At 41.5% G+C, this 18,861-nt stretch overlaps 1 protein-coding gene across 3 annotated transcripts; it reads right to left on the bottom strand.

The window, feature by feature from the left end:
• Positions 1 to 240: 240 nt before the first annotated feature.
• washc4 (WASH complex subunit 4) lies at positions 241 to 18,482 on the bottom strand. Of its 3 annotated transcripts, none has more exons than XM_080762314.1 (33): positions 18,351 to 18,482; positions 17,679 to 17,818; positions 17,498 to 17,551; positions 17,331 to 17,396; positions 16,509 to 16,554; positions 16,313 to 16,380; positions 16,149 to 16,231; positions 15,879 to 15,921; positions 15,569 to 15,672; positions 15,267 to 15,387; positions 14,099 to 14,222; positions 13,875 to 14,002; positions 13,551 to 13,711; positions 13,263 to 13,389; positions 12,766 to 12,891; positions 12,444 to 12,551; positions 12,109 to 12,255; positions 11,438 to 11,517; positions 10,859 to 10,964; positions 8,850 to 8,966; positions 8,565 to 8,733; positions 7,820 to 7,974; positions 6,890 to 6,964; positions 6,655 to 6,759; positions 6,413 to 6,547; positions 5,987 to 6,095; positions 5,581 to 5,647; positions 3,964 to 4,050; positions 3,442 to 3,589; positions 2,876 to 2,972; positions 2,566 to 2,762; positions 1,959 to 2,055; positions 241 to 1,581 (listed from the first exon to the last, which is right to left on the bottom strand). In XM_080762314.1, exons 1-33 carry the CDS (start codon positions 18,403 to 18,405, stop codon positions 1,520 to 1,522), a joined length of 3,507 nt encoding a protein of 1,168 aa, XP_080618440.1. In that variant the 5' UTR covers positions 18,406 to 18,482; the 3' UTR covers positions 241 to 1,519. The 3 variants fall into 3 exon arrangements, with proteins under 3 accessions (XP_080618440.1, XP_080618439.1, XP_080618441.1); XM_080762313.1 differs by having other exon boundaries at positions 241 to 1,584; XM_080762315.1 differs by lacking the exon at positions 18,351 to 18,482 and having other exon boundaries at positions 241 to 1,584; positions 16,149 to 16,208; positions 17,679 to 17,697.
• Positions 18,483 to 18,861: the final 379 nt, after the last annotated feature.

Consider the following 18,861-nt stretch of genomic DNA (forward strand, 5'->3'; position numbering starts at 1 on the left):
TACATTTTGAACACTTGTGAAATGGGACATTCTGTGTAATGAGTATTTACTTTTGGTACTTTTTACTATATTTTGATACATTTTAAATATTGGATTTTACTTTAACAGAGTATGTTTACATTGTGGTGGTATTGATAGTTACTTGTACTTAGTAAAAAAAATGTGAGTACTTCCAACCACTGAAAAGGCATGCGGTCATGAGAATGGGTCAGATTCAACAAAAGAAATGTACATTGAAAGTGCATGTTTCATTGATCTTTTAATTTGTTGTACAAAGTGTTGTTTTACAGAAAAAGCTAATTGACAGTTAGGAAAATGAGAAAATTAAGATTTAAAAATGTACCATTGATGATTGAATGACAATTTAATTAATTGCAAAACTGTTTTATTTCTGCACACTATGTTCTCCACCAGAAGGTGCTGAAGGGAAAGGTATCAGATGAGTGGCTCACTTATGCACTGCAGTGCATATGTCTTAACCAAAAATTGCAAAATACAGTAGCTGGCTATCTAAATAGCGAAAATGGCCTCTCACAATGCATCACGATGCACGGTGAGCTTGTAGATCGGCCAGTTTTGCCATATTGTTAAAGTTTTTAAATGATTGAAACATTTTGAATTTTCAACATGCCCAAATAGTGGATATTAAAGTGGTTAATTTGTTAGTCATTGAAACTAGTATACAATGATCAAAAGGCACACATGCCTTACAACAAATGGAAATTAGTTTTAAAATATCAATTGAAAATTGATATTTTAGGATACACAAGTATGGCACGTCAACATTAAGAGATGATGATGCACCTTGAAAACATTCACAAAGTCATACCAGACACCTACAAACCTCACTGAGGCATTGCTTTAAATCCATTAAGCTGCCATAAAACTTTTCTTTTTTTTATGAACAATCAAATAGTATGAACTAAGACACAGGTGAAGACTTACAAATTTCAGTGCAAAAAAAAAAGAAGCTAATAATCCTGCAGTAAAATTTGATTTAAACACCGATTGGTGTTTTGTACTGAATGAAGCACAGTTCAAAGAAACGCAACAAAGTCACAGAGCTTGTTTCATGTGAAGCTGACAGACATGGGATGTCTCTGGCTGTCTGCAGAATGGAGAGGGAAGGAAATAGTTTACAGAACATTTCTGTAACAATGTTCTCAGCGCACACTTTCTGCCACTTTTAAGCCCGAGTTCAACTTTAGTTACTCATTGGCATCACGCACTGACAATAGCATAATCATCTACATGCTCATAACCAAATGTGTCGCAACGCGGCACGTTGTGAGCTTGTAGATGCGCTTTTTACGAATATAAAATCAGGCGTTAGGATGCAGTGACAGCCTTTTGAAGAGCACGTCCTTCATCATGTTTTTTTTATTTATTTTTTCGCCAACCCGGACTAGTCTGGAAGCACAGTCCGAGTCTGGTGCTCCAACTCTCCTCTGTTCGTTGCAGGTGGCTTCTTCTGTCCATTTCTGTTCAGTGCTGCTACATAAATGTATGTCTCCAGTGGTCACTTTGAGGCAGGTTCGCCAGGGTTGGAGCCATCTGAAGAACCCTCCACTTTGGCAGCCTCTTCTGGAGACAAGAATGGTTGAAACATGAATTCTGCTATACTGGGGTGCCAATGGCCTAGTGGTCAAGGTTCATACCACATCTAATGCAGCCGACAGCGGGTTGCGGGTTCCATTCCTGAGCTGGAGGCCCTTTGCTGCGTGTCACTCCCCTTCTCTGTCTCCCTGATTCCTGTCATTCTCAACTATCCTATCCAATAAAGGCAGAAAATCCCCCAAAATATATTTTAAAAGATTATAATTCTGCTATACTGTTGTAGGCTGCAATTCTCTTAGTAATAAATTATTATATTGATTATATTGACTAATAGAATTATTAAGAAGCATTTGTTTTATATAAAAAAATAAAAGGAAATAAAACACTGTAAGCCCTTTTACCTTTATCCTTCCTCTCCTGTGTCTCCTCAGCTGCTGTCTTGTCTGCTCTGAAGAAGATGCGAGCGCTGCTCAAGGAGAAGTGCAGCAGCTCAAACTCCTGCAGGGTGGAGGGAGGACAGGTCAAATATTATAACGCACTCTTACCGCCACATAACCAAATATGATAAGATACCATCCATTATTACACAGTAGTGTAAGTTAACTCAAGTGTAAAAATGTACCCTTTCCTTGATCACTTTGTGGGGCATGTCAATATTATAGCTCAAAAGCACTAATTTCAATCACGTGCAACACCATTGTTTAAAATAGGGATTCAGGGATTGTTAATAGACCTTTATTTCAGTCAAAGATTTAAATAGATGCCAGTTTACTATACAAAATGTGTTACAAATTCTAAGAATAGGTTTTACCCATCCTAGTAGGTATCCTAGTTTCTCCAATTCACTACATTGTTCTCTTTGCACTCTAGTTGTGACTATATTTATTTACCCTGTAATTTTGTTTAGTTGGGTTCATGCTTACTCTAATCACACACTTGTGAATCGCTCTGGATAAGTGTCTGTGCTAAATGGGTAAATTGAAAATTTGAGGCGACAGGCAGCAGCACCTGCAGGTAGATGTCCAGTCTCTTCTGCGTGAGGTTCATGGTCTGCAGCAGCTTCTCGTCCTGGTTGCTGGACTGGACGTTCTGTTCCTTGGCCACGGCCTTCATCTCTTTCATGTACTTATCCCTGACAGCCTGGAACCAGTGCAGGGAGTCAAACTCCAGGTACTGGTCCAGCAGCTTCAGGATGTATGCCACGCCTGACCGGAAGGAGGGAGGGAGAGGGAAATTAAAACGTGACAAAAAAGGAAGGAAGTGCGTGTTTGTAAAGCCACTCAAAATGCAGCATGATTCGTCACAGTTGCCCGCTCACCCATGGCGAAGCCGTCGTCCGTGAATGCTGCTCCGCCTTTATTCTTCTTGTTGAGTTTTTCTTTGCAGCCGATGGAATGCTCCACAAAGTTCACCGTCTGAGAGTAATGGTTCATGATGCATGAAGGAATGAAAAAGGGGACTAAGTATTTATAGAAGAGAAGAATTGGGGTAGACCATTGCCGGTGATTATAATAATACTCAAGTCACTATTTTGTCACTGTACATTTGCATATACGAGAAATGTATACCCATATAACGATTAGGAGCAGTGGGCGTCATTAGCAGCACATGAGAACAGTTTAGTGTCTTGCTCAGGGACATGTTGAAACATTGACCACTTTAAAGCTGGCGTCCGTATTGTGGGCATGTCACTATAGGCAGGAACTGTTAACGTATGTCAAACATGATCAGAAATAGCAGATGTACAAGGTCACAACTTTTCGTCATACGACAAAGTATGAAGTACATAGGGCTTAAGTGGGCTTAAGAGAGGTGCGAGGAACATGGAGAGCAGCAGCGTAAATGAAAAGACCAAAAAGGAAATAATGCAAGTGAGACACTGACCAGCGGGGGTACGATCATGTAGAAGTTCCTTAAGTGCATGTTCTTGGCACTGCGAAATTCCGGCGCGAACACGCCCACCAGCATTTTAAAGTATTCTGTCCCTTCAGCAGAGTTGCTGGTCAAATCCCCGAGTACTGAGTCCAGGACACTGGGAAGAGACGCAGGGTCAGTGTCTCTCACCGTGCCCATTAATAACAATGAACAAACAGCGCATGACATGCAGACTTGAGCAATTGTTTTGGTAGAGAGTTTAAAATTAGGTTGTGGCTCCTGAACCAGAGCCCAATCTCTACAAGCACAGAGTCAGTGAGTTTGAGTTCAGTCAATATCATTGGCTAAATGCTGGCTAACCGCCCTGTCAAATCCTTATCCCGCCCTTAAAATCACTACATAATATGGTCATTTGACCATATGTACAAATTAAACCAAATGGACCCTTATGGGACCCTACTGGATACTCTCATTGTGGCCTAATGCGTACCAAACTGGTGATCTTTGAAAAAATAAATGCAACAGTCATACCTGGCAGCTTTCTGGGTCTCTTCTGACAGACCCTCCTCCTTCACCAGCTCCTCAAAATTTACAATGTCCTCCAAGTCAGGGACAAACCTAGAGATCAGTCCACAGAATAACATCTTATTGGTTAAGACATTACTTTATTTTACCCACTGGTGCATTGTGAGCTTGTAGATTGGCTATTTTTACCAAACCAACCCAAAGGCAGCGATACTCCCAGGCTACGTGCCGTCTACCAATCAAGTCTTGCTTGAGGATCAATTCAACGTACTGTATGGCATCCCCCCCCCCCCCCCCCCCCTCTGCAGCCCTGGCAGCCAGTACGACCATCCAAGTGCTTGCCACTTATTAAACCTGGTGCTGAAAATTTGAATCTCTGGGGGGAGCCATTAAATGTGCCGCTTGTGGACACTAAGCGCCGCTATTGCTCCACACTTTTTTCCCAATTCCCAAAGGGCAGGGACACAACCAACTAATATAGTTTACATTTAGCTCTGGATGTTTCCCAGCCAATACCCTACTACTGCAGCTCCCTCTCTTATCATAATAATAAGAGAGGGAGATAAGGGAGCTAAACAATACATTGAGTTACAGTAAGCCATGGGAACAGCCTTGGAACTCAACTGCAATCCCTTCCGAGACAGACGTGAGAGGACAGATATAACATGATTTTCCTTGTTTTTGACAAGACTAGAGCAGATAATGGGCACTCTGACCTTACTGGGGTAGAGAAACTACTGGTAAGTCTCCATTCATGTTCTGCCTCTCTTCTAGTGCTCCAGTCATAATTCTCAAAATGAAGTTGCCGCTGGTACAAGACACACATCTCGACTTCTACAGTTTCAGACTTTATACTAACAGGTTATGGTCATTCTCTATTGCCTTGCTCAGAATCACAGACATTATTCTTCCCCTGTGGATGCAGTGTCTCAGTAATAACTCCCTGAGGACAAGCAGAACTTCTTGGATTTTGTGCTTTTATTACACTAACAGGATTTAGACCCAATTAGCTGTCAGACAAAATTATGTGGTCAGGGTAAAAATCCCATTTTTGTTAAATCAGTTTTTCAGGCACTTTAGATACTGTACATTCCTCGGAGCAGAGTTTCATATTGGGTTCACAGGGTGAAAACACTACCACCACAACAACAACAACAACAACAACAACAACAACAACAACTTAACATTAACCACTTATACATCATTTATAAAATAGCCAATCTACAAGCTCACAATATGATGTGATGTTTTTATTATTAACATTTTCTTTGGGAATGTGTTTGCATATAATGACATGCCGAAAATAGGGACGCCAGGTTCAAAGTGGTTAATGGTCTGTGGAGTGCATGGTCTGTGTCGTTTAAGTTAACGCATTTTGACCTGAGATAAGATTAAAAAAATGTCTTCTAAATCCTGACAGTTTTCTGAAAAAGCTATGTTTCTATGTCAGTCGTTCTTCGATTTTTCAAAAATAGCAGACCTACAAGCTCGTAGCGCGCAACTCGGTGGCGCGCTATGAGCTTGTAGATCTGCTATTTTTCAATAGCTAAAGCATAACATAATGCTAACACCAAAAGGGGTTCCCGCCCAAAATGGGTCAAGTTAAAGTGTGAATTGGTGTACCTGATAGCACTGCTGCAGCAATGTAGTCCACCAGAACGGATCATCCTCACATAGCCCATGGCATTACCTGGGGGGCATGGAAAAGCAGTGGTTTCTTTACTCAGGGTTTCCTTATAAAAAAGGAATTCAGGACAATGCACACCAGTACTGAGAAGATACCGACCAGTGTGATCACAGTGAGGAGTAAAATGTGAAGTAATAGCAGTCTCACACTCATAGCCATAAGGTAAAGTCTAAACAGTAATCTTCTGTAATAAAACTGCATTTGCATCGTGGCTATGAGGGTGTGACTGCCAATCTCAACCTAATAGCCATTGTTCTCTTGTTAAACTGCATTCCACAATGCAAGTGTGTAGACACTCTTGACCTTGACAATACCATAAGTGCATTTGTGTGAAGGCCTCACCGATCTGACTGATGAGCTGTCTGAATTGGTCCAGGTAGCTCTGTCCCTCAGGCGTGATTCCCAGCTTTCTGATGCCACGGTTAAACTTCTCTGCACGCTCAAACGGATACTAAACACCATAGACATGAACAAACAAACACAATTTGTGTTGAGAACACTCATGGACTGATTTCAAAAGTCAGAATTTAAAAACAATTTCAGCCTCTTAACAAAAACTATACTTTAGGTATGAGCATCATCATCATAGTTATGCAGGAATGCCTACAGCAGGGGTAGAAATGCTGAAGGTCCACAAAAAATCTTTGAATAAGACCAATGTCCAGTCTCATGCACGAGCAAATAAAATTGCGGGTCACGGGCCACATAATGATTAATTGATTAACTATATTGGTGATGAAATACATGAATGTATTCCATATTTCTCACTTTCTGATCAGACTGGTCTTTTGTTTCTCTGAAGAAGCGGATGTCCTTGATGAGTCTGGATTTGATGTGTTCGTCATACATGAACTGACTGAAGATGTAGAACTTCTTACGCAGGAACTGGTAGGTGAAGTTCACCTGGCAGAGAGACAGGGCAGGGAGGTGACTGGTGTGAAAGAACTGAAAATATTACGGGAATACGCACACACGCGCACACGCATGCATGCACGCACGCACAGTCTCACCGTGGTGTTCATGATGCCTGTTCCATGCGTGCGGATGGAGTTGGCAATGTGCCGGATGTTGATGGTGTTCAAGTGCTTGTTGTTGCTGGCCTTCTCTATGAAGATCTGTCACCAAAACAATCACATCACAGCGTCAGGTACGTTCATACAGTGCACGAGGTATTGCACCAGTACTAAAACAACTAAGGTCTAAAAAAGGGAGAGACAGCGACTGAGGAGTGCGGAGAGCTCTTACCTGGTTGTTCAGGTTGTAGAGGTAGCGTGAGACAAACATGTGGATATTCCTCATGATTTCCAAGACATCCAAGCCCTGTTAATCATGCACACATTTCATCACTGCATTTATACAGTAGATTATCTTCTAACCAACCGGTAACGAATATGAATGTATCACAAATAATAAGTGCAAGTATCATACAACTCTTAATGTCCAATGTCTCATGCATCAGCTAAAGAACGTGTTCGCAGTCGAGCAGGCTATTTTATTATTTTTAGGCGATTTAACCACTTTCAATCTGGTGTCCATAAATTAGGGATAAAGATTAATAAAATGGTTTTACGTTCGTTACCACATTAACCCTAGCATTCTAGGAATGACACACAAACATCTGGCAAAAATGGATTAACATTTGGCGAAATTATGGAAACTGGGTGGGATGTGTCAAGGAATTATGAGGGTTAACATTCAATGACCCTCATCAGAGTGAGAAAGTATTTGCAGACAGATGTCTTCCTTAACAGCCACCTCTTTATTATCTTATCTGTCACACTCCCGTTGCCTCCTGTTTACAAATTCCTTAAAGGAAATGGGGTTTTATTGTTCCATCTGTTGACCTATAGATTAGGATAGGGTTACGTCTTGTGGAACATGTGTTCTTGACAAGACCTGTTTTAGGAGCTGGGCTAGTTGTGAGGGTCTATAAACAGTGTTGTTGTTGTTGCATGTTAAGTCCAGACTGGGGGTGTTCCCGTTGCATTTCTCTGTCATCTTTGAATTGTAAATCTGTTCATCTGTTCTTCTATTAATGGTACCTGAATATAATGTGTTGTCATGTATGTCTTATTTTGTCATGTCTTAAAAGAAAAACCCAATAAAAACTAATATAACAAAATCATCGCTGGGAAGACGATAATGAGACTGTTGCAGCCCTAAAAGGCAACCCACCTGCTCCAGGGTCTGGCTGGGCAGGTGAGGTTCTGTCATGGTCAGGCCATAGCGCTGGGTAGCCAGGTTCCTCATCTCACTGTAGGTGGCCCAGTCGTGCAGAGCCACGGTGGTCAGGTTGTAGAACGTCTTGTCTAAGTAGTGGGTGACGTAGGCTGCGGGGAAACTAAACGCTTAGCGATAGAACACATCACATTATGTCTTTCAGGCTGCGGGGAAACTAAACGCTTAGCGATAGAAGTTGAACACAGCTGTGTGAGATATTGATTTCATTTTAGCCAATGTAACCAAGTTACAATCTGTTGTTTCCCCTTTAGATTTATTTTGATCGTGCTAATCTGGTCCATACATGACACACAGAAGTGCAGAAGATTTACACCCGTTAATTTTCCACAGTTCATTTTTAATGGCACATTCAATGTGTATGCACTATGCACACTATATATAGCAGTACAAGGAGGACAAAATCCAATATAACAATTATATTTCACCAAATAAATACCTCAATATCATATATTGTGAAGACACTTTATTTAGTATTTTTTCCAAACAAATCCCAAAATAGCCCAGCCCTAGATGCCTGAAGCCTAAATCCATCCTGGGACAAGGGGGAGGTTCCCCATTGGGAGCGATACAAGTTTGGGTTCCCATGGGGGACAGCCCAGGTTCCAATCCAGGTGGTTACACTACAAACGCACACAACATGAAGCAGAACTCCCTTGCCAACAGTGGAGGCATAACGTACCTTTGATGTGAATGAAACGGTTGAAGAAGCGGATGGGTTTGAGAGAGAAGAAGTGGGCCAGATCTTTCATGCCGACCCTGAAGGGATTCCTGTCGTCCAACTTCAGGTGCGTGTGAACAGAGAGGCGCAGGTCCTTCTCAATCTCCTTACACAATTTATCCAACAGGTGCTGAAACAACAGCAGGATGGAAGTGGAAGAGAGATGAAGCGTGCATTAGATGCAGAGGAAGGAAAGAGCAGACCACACACACGTCCAGCCATTCTTGGACGTCACCTGTTCCTCACCTCATTGAACACGTCCATGATCTCCTGGTCGTAGCTCTCCAGCAGCTGGTCACATGACTCCATGTGTTTGGCGTACAGCATGGTGGGCACGCTGTCCCTCAAGGCGCTAAACATGTACTGCTCCGGCCAATCGCATGCAACAGGAACAAAACACAAACCAATAACAGGAGAAGCCAGTGAGAATAATCGCCTTCCTCCTCCTAATGAACCAAACAAGAACAGGATCAATGTATTGAGGAGAAGTTAAAAAAGACAATCACATGCAACTATGGACTGTGTTGGCGCTACACCCAGCTCTGAAACTGGAAAGGACATGGCAAGTGGATTCAGTTCAGATGCTCCTTCCCACACCTTAAGGGTCAGGGTGACAGTCTAATTAGGGCTCATCATAGTCCTTTTTTGTGCGTCGGTGGTGAGAAACGCCAGTTTTTTATGCCTACATGCATATAGTTTCAAACATTGTGTCCATGTTAACTTAATCTAAGACCTATACACCATTCATCCACTAGATGTCCCCAGTGCCCACATCTACATTATGTATGCCAGTGGTTCCCAAAGTGGGGTCCGGGGACCACTAGGGACAGAAACAGTCCAATTAAAACAGCGTGGCCTGTGTGTTCAGTAAGTAATTATGTGTGCCGTTTGTGAATTGAAGTTGCACAATCACAAGGATGTGTTCAGTGGTGAATCCAGACTATACCCAATTGGCATTGTCCCTACATGGCTGCTTGTGGGCATGTCGACTACTGTGGTGACAGTCTGTTTCCTTTGGCCAAAAGCCATGTTTATCAATGCTTTATAAACATTTCACCAACACTGCTCCATAAGTTTAAAAAACTTTCGCTCTTCAGGAGTTTCACAAGGGCTGAGTATTTCCTGACCATTATTATAATAATCTTTAGGGGAATTTTGTAGATTTTGAACCTAAATCACTGTTCTAATGTAAGACGCTCATCATGAAGATTGTGAGAAAAAGAAAAAGTCTTTTTCACATTTCTCCCACATGAGGTAATGAATAGGGGGAGGGGATAGAGTTCCGTTCCTCACTTCCTTGGGGGGTTGTGTGCGAGAAATGTAGGGCATTATGTTAATCACATTTTTGTTTTTTAGGTATGTGTGTGTGTGTGTGTGTGTGTGAGAGTGTGAGAGAATGGATTTCAGAATGAGAAAAGATGTCGGGTTTCAAGGGTTTTTTACACTGGTTGTCACTGACATTACATTGGCGTTTTAAGGCTCGATTCAGTGCAAAAAGCATGGAAGCGAAAATCATCCCTCTAGCGTGGGAGATTTATCAGAGAAACAGAGCTAAACATTTTGCCTGCAGTGCACCCTGTAAATAAAGGCTTGTCTGAGACTGTTCCAGTATCCTTCCACAAATCAGTGATCTTTATTTACACAGATTTGTTGTGCATGGGTGCATCAATAGGAGCCTGCATGTCCAACAGTTCAATTATTATCCTATGCATATTTCCCATTTTATTGTTCTGTGGACTGAAATGAATGAATTAATAAAATAAAATAAACGCCTTGTGTAAAGTGAGGTGCGCTCTTATCGTCATTCCTCAGCCAATCAAATCACAATGCCCAAACACACCTACACACAAAGCTGTGCATAGCAGGGGCTAACACACCTGCATTTAATCCTCCTTGCATCTGTTAAGTGCAAGGATAACACATGGGTCTACCGAGACACAACCCTCTTGCCTAATCCTACCTTCCTTAACCATTTAAAATTAATATAATTAATAGACTATTCTGGGTATTCGCTCTACACTAAATATCTGTGATGTGATGCGTTGTGAGCTTATAGGTTACAGAATAACGATGCTAAGGTTCACACGTGGTTTACCCTGACATGTATCATCTGTGATTTGCCTATTTTAGAGCCAGCTAGGGGACATGCATATCTGTTCTAGAGGGCTAGGCCAACAGCCGAAAAAACAGTAAGCCATGGTCCTGAATTAACATGAGCCTGAGTGTTTGTTTACTGACATAACCATTGTACTTACGTGTACTCTTGCTGCATCCACGGCATACTCATAAACATCATCCAGGTAGATGGGAAAAACTGCTCTGTGCCAGTACAGAAAACTACAGTCACATTGAATCTTGACCCTGAAGAGGAAGGGAAAACAACCCACAGAGACTGTTTATAAAAAAGGTTCCACTCTGCCGGTCAGTATCGTGGCTATCGCCAAACTGAAATTACGAACGGAGCACATCATAGATGCTGGGTTCATAATTGTGAGGATCCGTGGTTCCCTCACAAGAAAGTCAACACTGACTGAAGTCTCGTCACGTGTGACATATTTCACGAGTCCAAAGGGAAGCGCGCACATCTAAAGAAAGAACTTTGGCGAAGACGCGCAAGGGTCGAAGCCTTCCTTTTTCATTGTACATATTTCATTCACTCACCAAAAAAAAAAAGAGCGTGGTTTTTCAAATCTAGTTTTAGTTAATTCCTTAATTTTAATGAATTAAACGACTTTAGTTCCCACATACTCCTGACAATCGCCACTGTGTGATGGAACCTCATTACTGCTACAAAATGATCAGCTAAGGTGTGAAATAAAACAACATCCCCTCACCTCTCTCTGACCTCACTTATCAGATCCAGCTTCTTCAGCACAAGCTGGAGCGGAAGCAGCTCCTCGTCCTTGAACGTTTTCTAGATGGAAAAGAACAACTCCAAAGTCAAAGAACAAAGAACAACAAAGCGCAACACTTTCATTCGTGTGTGATGAGAGTCAGTAACAATGGTGGAAAAAAGTACAACATTTTGTTACTTAAGTAAAGGCATCAATGCAGAAATACTCCGTTACAAGTAAAAGTCCAGAATTTGTACAAAATGTACAAAAGCATTGGCACGTACCAAAAGTAAAAGTACTCATTATGCAGAATGTCCCATTTCGAGTTTTCAAATATCTTTTGAAATTCAAATGAACGAAACATTTCGAAAATGTACTGTATATAGGACTGAAGTGGTTAATGTATGTTTCGTAATAATAATCAAAATGTACAAAGTAACGAAAGTTTTCAAATCAATGTAGTGGAGTAAACGTACAATATTTGGATCCGAAGTATTTGTACTTTACTTGAGTATGTTTTCAAATCAATGTAGTGGAGTAGACGTAAAAGTATTCGAAATTGATAATACTCAAGTAAAGTACCTCAAAATTGTACTTAAATACAGTACTTGTGTAAATAGACGTGGTTACTTTACACCACTGGACAGAACACAGCGAATCCTCTACTTTACCATCTGAGTGCCTACGCTGAGGGCCAGGGACACCACCAGGCGGCGCTCCCTGGTGCTGGGGCCATTCAGGGCATTCTCTGCCATCACCAAAGACGACAGCACGTCCAGACGCTGCTCACTGTACTTCTTGTCTGATACCACCCTTTTCTACAAGAACGACAACATGGCAAGACAATAGGGACACATATTAAATGTGTCTAATGCATCTCAAAATGATTAAGATCAATAATATAGTATTTTTCCCCAAATGAGATTTTTATGTCATTACAATATCAATATTAGCTCTATTATTATCTTGTGTATATTGTATTGTTTGCATAGCGTTGTGTTGTCACCTTGGCATGGGCAATGGCGTTCAGAGCCTGGGAATGTAGTTGCTGGTTTATGTGGGAAACAGAGTCTGCTACCACCATAGAACGTCTGTGGAATGTGTGCTCCACCGCCTGCAGAGGAGATGAAATCAGATATTGTTCAAATGCTGCGTTTGTCTCACACACACACACACACACACACACACACACACACACAGTTCCACACCAGTGTCACGTACCAAAGATAGCCGATGTACATACAAGCTCACATGCTAGAGCTGGCATTTTCTGCACTGACACTGGTGTGTAACTACTGTATGTATGAATCTGACCCTTCTGTACGTACCTTGAGCAGTTCAACTAGTCTACAGAGGGCTTTGACAGAGGTCTTGGTCATGGGCCGCTGCATAGACATGTAGAGATTCATGACTGTCTTAATGATGGTGCTGATGCTGTAGGCATACAAGATCCCCTAGGAGAGAGACAGCACAGGAAAAGGTCAAAGTCGGGTATGCAATACGTGCATGAGGTCCCACTGGATATGCAATTGGTTGAGCCATGCAAAGTAAGCACAAAACTACTGTGAATAGTCAGTCTGTGTATGTCGCTGTTCACCAGAAAGCTCTGAAAACATGGCTCAACTATACGCAACTATAGGTTGCCTTGTTTGAAAGTAATGTGTGTATGTGGCAACACTAAAAGTCAGAGTTCACCATTTTCATAGGGTACAAAATAACTTTAGTCAGCACAACGAAGTGTCCCCTTTTCTGCTAAATTTAGAGTAGCCAATTATTGTTTCTAAGACTAGTCCAACCAATTTGAACAGACATTTGCTATTCTCACCTGTACAAAGACATTACACCTGCTGCTCAGGTCCTCCGACAACCTCTCACTTTTCTGCTCCTTGGACAAGATGGCCTCCATCTTCATCATCCATGAAGTAACAAACACGTAGTAGGACTGAACATCCCTTAGTTAAGACATGAGACAGTTTTAAGCAGCCAATTCGGTTTTTCATGCCCAAACCGAAAACCCAAAACAAATTTTACTAAAACAGGGAAAGCACATTTAAAAAACAAATGCCAGGTGCTTTGTTCAAAGACATTGTTACTGATGTGCTCATCAACTCACTTGGTGAGCGTCTGTGCTTTCTGTTGCAGGTAGGCGTCTCTCTGTGCTCTGATCGCCTGCAGACTCTTTTTGTCCATCAGCTTGGCAGCGGCCGGGACTTTAGCAATGAGGAAGGTGTCAGGGAACCAGATGATGTTAGCAGTCAGAGTCACAGCTGGGACCTGGAACAACAACCACTATGATTAGTGGGACATCATACAAGCAGTGTTCATTTTGTCGACTGAAATGATGAAGAATGTTGGCCGTTCTACTTGTAGAACGTCTATTTTTAGCATGCAGCCATTACGACGCCATAAAGGCCTGCCAAAATAAAAAGTCCCTTACCTTTTTACAGACATCTAAAAGTGATTTGTAGAGTTTCTTGTCGACAGCCCTGAAGATGTGAAAGTGAAGCACGAAGAGGCTGCAAACACCAGCATACTTATCTCTCTGGTCTATCTCTGCGGGTTCACCTGACACAAACGCAAATACGTACGTAGATTGAAAACAAATCTTGTCACACACACACTGTAACATACAATCAAAAGAACCAAAGAGGAGACACTGACCGATCTTGGACTCAACATTAGTGAATATTGTGCGTATGTTGAAGAAAAATTCCTCAGCGAAGGCACCGTTTTTAGCGATAGAGATTCCTTCTTTAGGATCGTCAAACCTCTGCTCCACGCACGCCTGTCACAAAGTCACATAAAGAACAAATTCTGTTAAAGACTGTTGCTGAATACTTATAACCATACATGTCAACTCATATTCACAGGTTTGGCTATCTACAATATACTGTACAAAGCATTTCCCTATTAATAGCCATTTTTTAGACTTAGTATTTGTTTTTTACATTTTGTCCAAAGTTATTAAAGGTTATGAAATTTAAGTTAATAATCGAGTCAATTATTACAAACATCATTCCAAAGTGAATATGTCAAGGAAGGTCATATGAATTCTGCTCGTAAATTAATCCTTTCTTTGACAAAGAGTAGGATCACCTGTCCCAAGCAAGTGTCATGTCTCTGAAACTTGATTTGCATACTATATTGAAATAAACAGTGTATTTCCTCAAAAGTCTAACAAACCATTTGGAATATGGTTAGCAGTAATGTCAAGTGTACCGTGAGTCCTAATCAATGGCCTAAACATGCCAGACCACTGGTATGGTGCAATTTGTTTGTAAATACATCAAAGATGCGATTATAATCCATCTATAATGGATAAAGCATTGGCCTGGAAGAGAGGTCATCAGGTCACCACTCCCCAACCTTCTTTGAGTGTTTTGACCCTTAACCACAATACTCCAGTTGGCGGGAGAGCAGTTATTGGCCAAATCACTGCCCCCTCATCCAGGCTTCCAGCTATTGACCTCTCTCTCTTAAAGGTGGCTCCAGACCGAGCAGACATGTCGGGTTTCTCACGATCCTCGTCGATAACGTCAAGATTATCTATCAACATCCTGCCGACAGGCAAGAGGCGGCAGAAATCCATCCCGACGTAAAATCGAACGAATCTCCGCAGTGTGGAGTTGGCTTTATACCAGAGCCAACAGGAGGCTCCACCTGCCTTGTCTGTTCTTGGGGGATTGCAGGCACTTAGAGGTCTCCTCCTCCTATGTCTCACCAGACTATAAGTCTGTTAAGCACAGTAAATGCTTCAATATGTCAAACTATGACCCCAAACTTTTCCAAGGAGAAAAAATACAATAGTAAAACAAATGGATGTGGCTACCTGCAGAATCATCCCATCCAGTAGTTGGCCCTCCAGCTTCAATAGGAGCTTCTCAAAAGGTTTCAACTTTTCTTCAGGAATGGAAAATTTACCAGGGTTATGATGCACTGATTTCAGCAACCTGGAACAGGAAGAGGAGCTTAACCTACTAAAAAACTGAATTTCATATGCATAAGATAATTGATTTAAGCCGCATGCAGATAGCATCTTAGACTAGATTCTATGTTGTTCAATGCGTTATCAATAACTTTGTCTTTGGGAATCTCCTGTACCTCAGTGTCTTTTTTATTCATTTCTTTTACCTTTTGTACATCTTCCAGTGGTCTTTTAGTGTGCCATGATTTTCCATAATCTCATCCAATGTGAGAAGTACCACTAACAGCTCTCCAAGATGCTCATACACAGTCTGCAAAGGAGAGGCAATGTTAGGGATGCTGTTGAGTAAAGCTAATTTGATAATTTGGAGAACTTAAGCTGTGATCATTGTAGGCCAGAGCAGCCATTAGTTTTAGCTTTGAAAAATATGTAATGTTGGCAGCTATCCGTGGGCCAGTCACAAACAATCCTGTTAAACTGTGGCTCAGAGCTCATAATTTGACCACAACACCTTACCTGGAAATGGACTCCTGATGATTCAATTACTTTGGTTGCACCCCTGTGAGAGACAAAAACATTGTAAACTATTTATTTGAACTGAACAGCTACCGAAAAACAATGCTCAACCGCTACTCAGGGAGCCACTCGGGACTGTAGGTTGTAACTTGTGTGTTGTATGGTGCACACACACACACACACACACACACACACACACACACACACACACACACACACACACACACACACACACACACACACACACACAATTGGATCGTGCCGACTTACTTGTTGCTGTTATATAGGGCTGCCAGCTGATGAACAATGTTGACCACTACCTCAAAACATCTTGAAACAAAACAGGACAGCTCCTATAAGAAGATATACGTTTTACATCTTCAATTCCATTGAACAGTGTCATTAATGAAAGGCTTTAATCATCCACTTCTCACCTGAAGGAATGAAATAAATCTACCCATTTGAATCTGGGACTCGCCTTCAACAACACTGGTGTCGGATACTGAAAACACACACACACACACACACACACACACACACACACACACACACACACACACACTTTGTTTAGCAAGAAATTCACCTTCAAAAAGATGAAAATAGCTGATACGAGGATTACTGTAATCTCACCTCCTTCTCCATAGTACAACAGTCCATTATAGAACTTGGTTTCGGCCTACAAAAGTGGAACATATTAATTATCTTATCAGTACAAATCTACTGCCTGGTTTTGGTGTTATGCAGACACAATTTCAACAAAAAGATAACTACATGATGACAAAATCAAATCAAATGCATATCATGACGTTTTGACAAAATACCTCAATAATCAATATTGTGACAATATCATATTGTGACTTTTTGAGGGGCGCTATCCTATGCCCAGCTTTCCGGGTTTGTGTGAACACACACATTGGCTGATGATTGGCTGATCACCCCATAGCAATTTGATGAGCAAAATATATATTTAAAATAAATGTGAGGGCAGAAAAGTGAAGACACCAAAAGTGATTGGCCACGATAACATTTGTGATGATTTGATTGGCTGAGCACGGCATGTGACGTGTGATAAGAGTGCCCCTCACGTCACACAAGTGTGATTTTTTTAATGTTCAAAAATAGAGAAAGATCTACAAGCTTGCAATGCATTGATACGATGTGAGGTTGTAGTTGCACATCAGCTAATATTTAACATTTTAGAAAATGTCCCCCCCCCCCCCCAATTGAAAATGATTAGGGGTTAAGTGATTAACACTAGGAAAACAAAAACAATACTTAGGCCATATTATATCCAAATCACAGACAATATCTAGTCTCATATCACAATATTGATTGATTGAATACAGAGAACAGTTTGCAAAAAAATCACTGAAATATAGTGTTGAATTGTTGATATACTGCCCAGCCCTATAGAACTTAAACTGTACACGGGCATTCCCCACAGCTTCCTACCTCATGTTTTAGTTTCTTCACTTCACTGCAGAGAGCAGCATATACTGTGATGACTTTGTTAAGGACCTACGCAAAGCACAATACCATCGTTTCATAAGATGTAACATAATTGTCATGTGTTATGATGTATGCCAAAACATGTCATATGACTCATGACCTCATCTTACCTTGTTGTCAGTTTTGATTAATTCAAGCAAATTAGATTGCTCATATGGGAGAAGCTGCAAGAAATGGGAAGGAATAAGTGGAAGGTTGAACTTTGAGGGATATATTCTGGCTTTATTTATTTTTTTAGAAGGGCACAGTATAAAGAAATATTCCAACTGTTCCTTTAAATGTCATGGTTACCTTTAGAGCAATGGGATCCAGTGTGAAATCCCATACATCCCCAATGGAATCATCCAGAGCATCTTCAATCCCTTTCAGCTGGGAAGTGTATTCCTCCAAAAACTTCCCATAGTTCTTCATTTGAACCTCTGTGTGTATCTCTGATGGGAGTGGAGAGGCTTAGGTTTAGAATTGTCTGAGGTGCTGCTGCTATAGGTTCTACGTTTAGGCTGATTGCATGCGTCCATCTCTCTTTCAAATTCCAACCCGTGCATTTAATGTCAGGGAAATAACAATTAACAACATAATGTAACTTGGATGAGGCTACTGAAGTGCTACATTGCTAAGTAGCTAAACAGCAACTCTGGTCAGTGAAGCTGTCAAATTGATCAGCTGTGTTTGGTGACAGACTGACAGTGGGACTGGGGACTATACACTATGATCCGACGGAGCATCCATGGCCGTTGTTAAAATAGGTCCTATATCTCAGCCGAAAACATTCTTAATTTAACATAATTCACAATTCACGGGTGTGTTTTTCTAACTTCCTCAACATAGTTGGCTCCATTCAGCAAATAGACTGTGCCCATGCTTCTTCTGGTTGAGCTATTGGAGCTAGCATACAACTTTGCATGTACCACAACAAGCAGCCAGGTAACTCTCACTGTTTCATGAATAAGCTACAGTACTTACTCTGAGAGCCATCGTCAAAACGATCAAATTCCCAATCAGGAGTCTCGACTGCCATTCTGTCAGCTAGAAGAGCCCAACACTGTTATAGCGATTGCTGCCTTTGCCTTAAAGTGAAGCACAGCGATCCCATGATTTATCTCATGACTCTTTAAACAGTCGCTAGTGGTCATGGGAAATGTAGTTCTGCGTAGCGTACACAGTCTGCATCATAGTGGGTTGCCGTTGTCAGAAGTCGAAGTGTGTGTGTGTGTGTGTGTGTGTGTGCCATGCGAGCGAGCGAGAGAGAAGAGAGGAGAAGAAGGAAGAGAGAATGTCAATTTCATCAGGTAGAGCCAGAAACAGGTAGCCTCGAGTCGGACACGCGTGTGTGTGTGTGTGTGTGTGTGTGTGTGTGTGTGTGTGTGTGTTATTCGTGTGAGAGTGAGTGTGAGTGTGAGAGAGAGATAAGTTGTCTATGTTCTCTCTTCATTTGAATGTGTGTTTTACAAGCATGTGAGAGGAGGGAGTGGGA

Source organism: Protomyctophum bolini (assembly GCF_963924005.1).
Source record: "Protomyctophum bolini genome assembly, chromosome: 4".
Classification (NCBI taxonomy): domain Eukaryota; kingdom Metazoa; phylum Chordata; class Actinopteri; order Myctophiformes; family Myctophidae; genus Protomyctophum; species Protomyctophum bolini.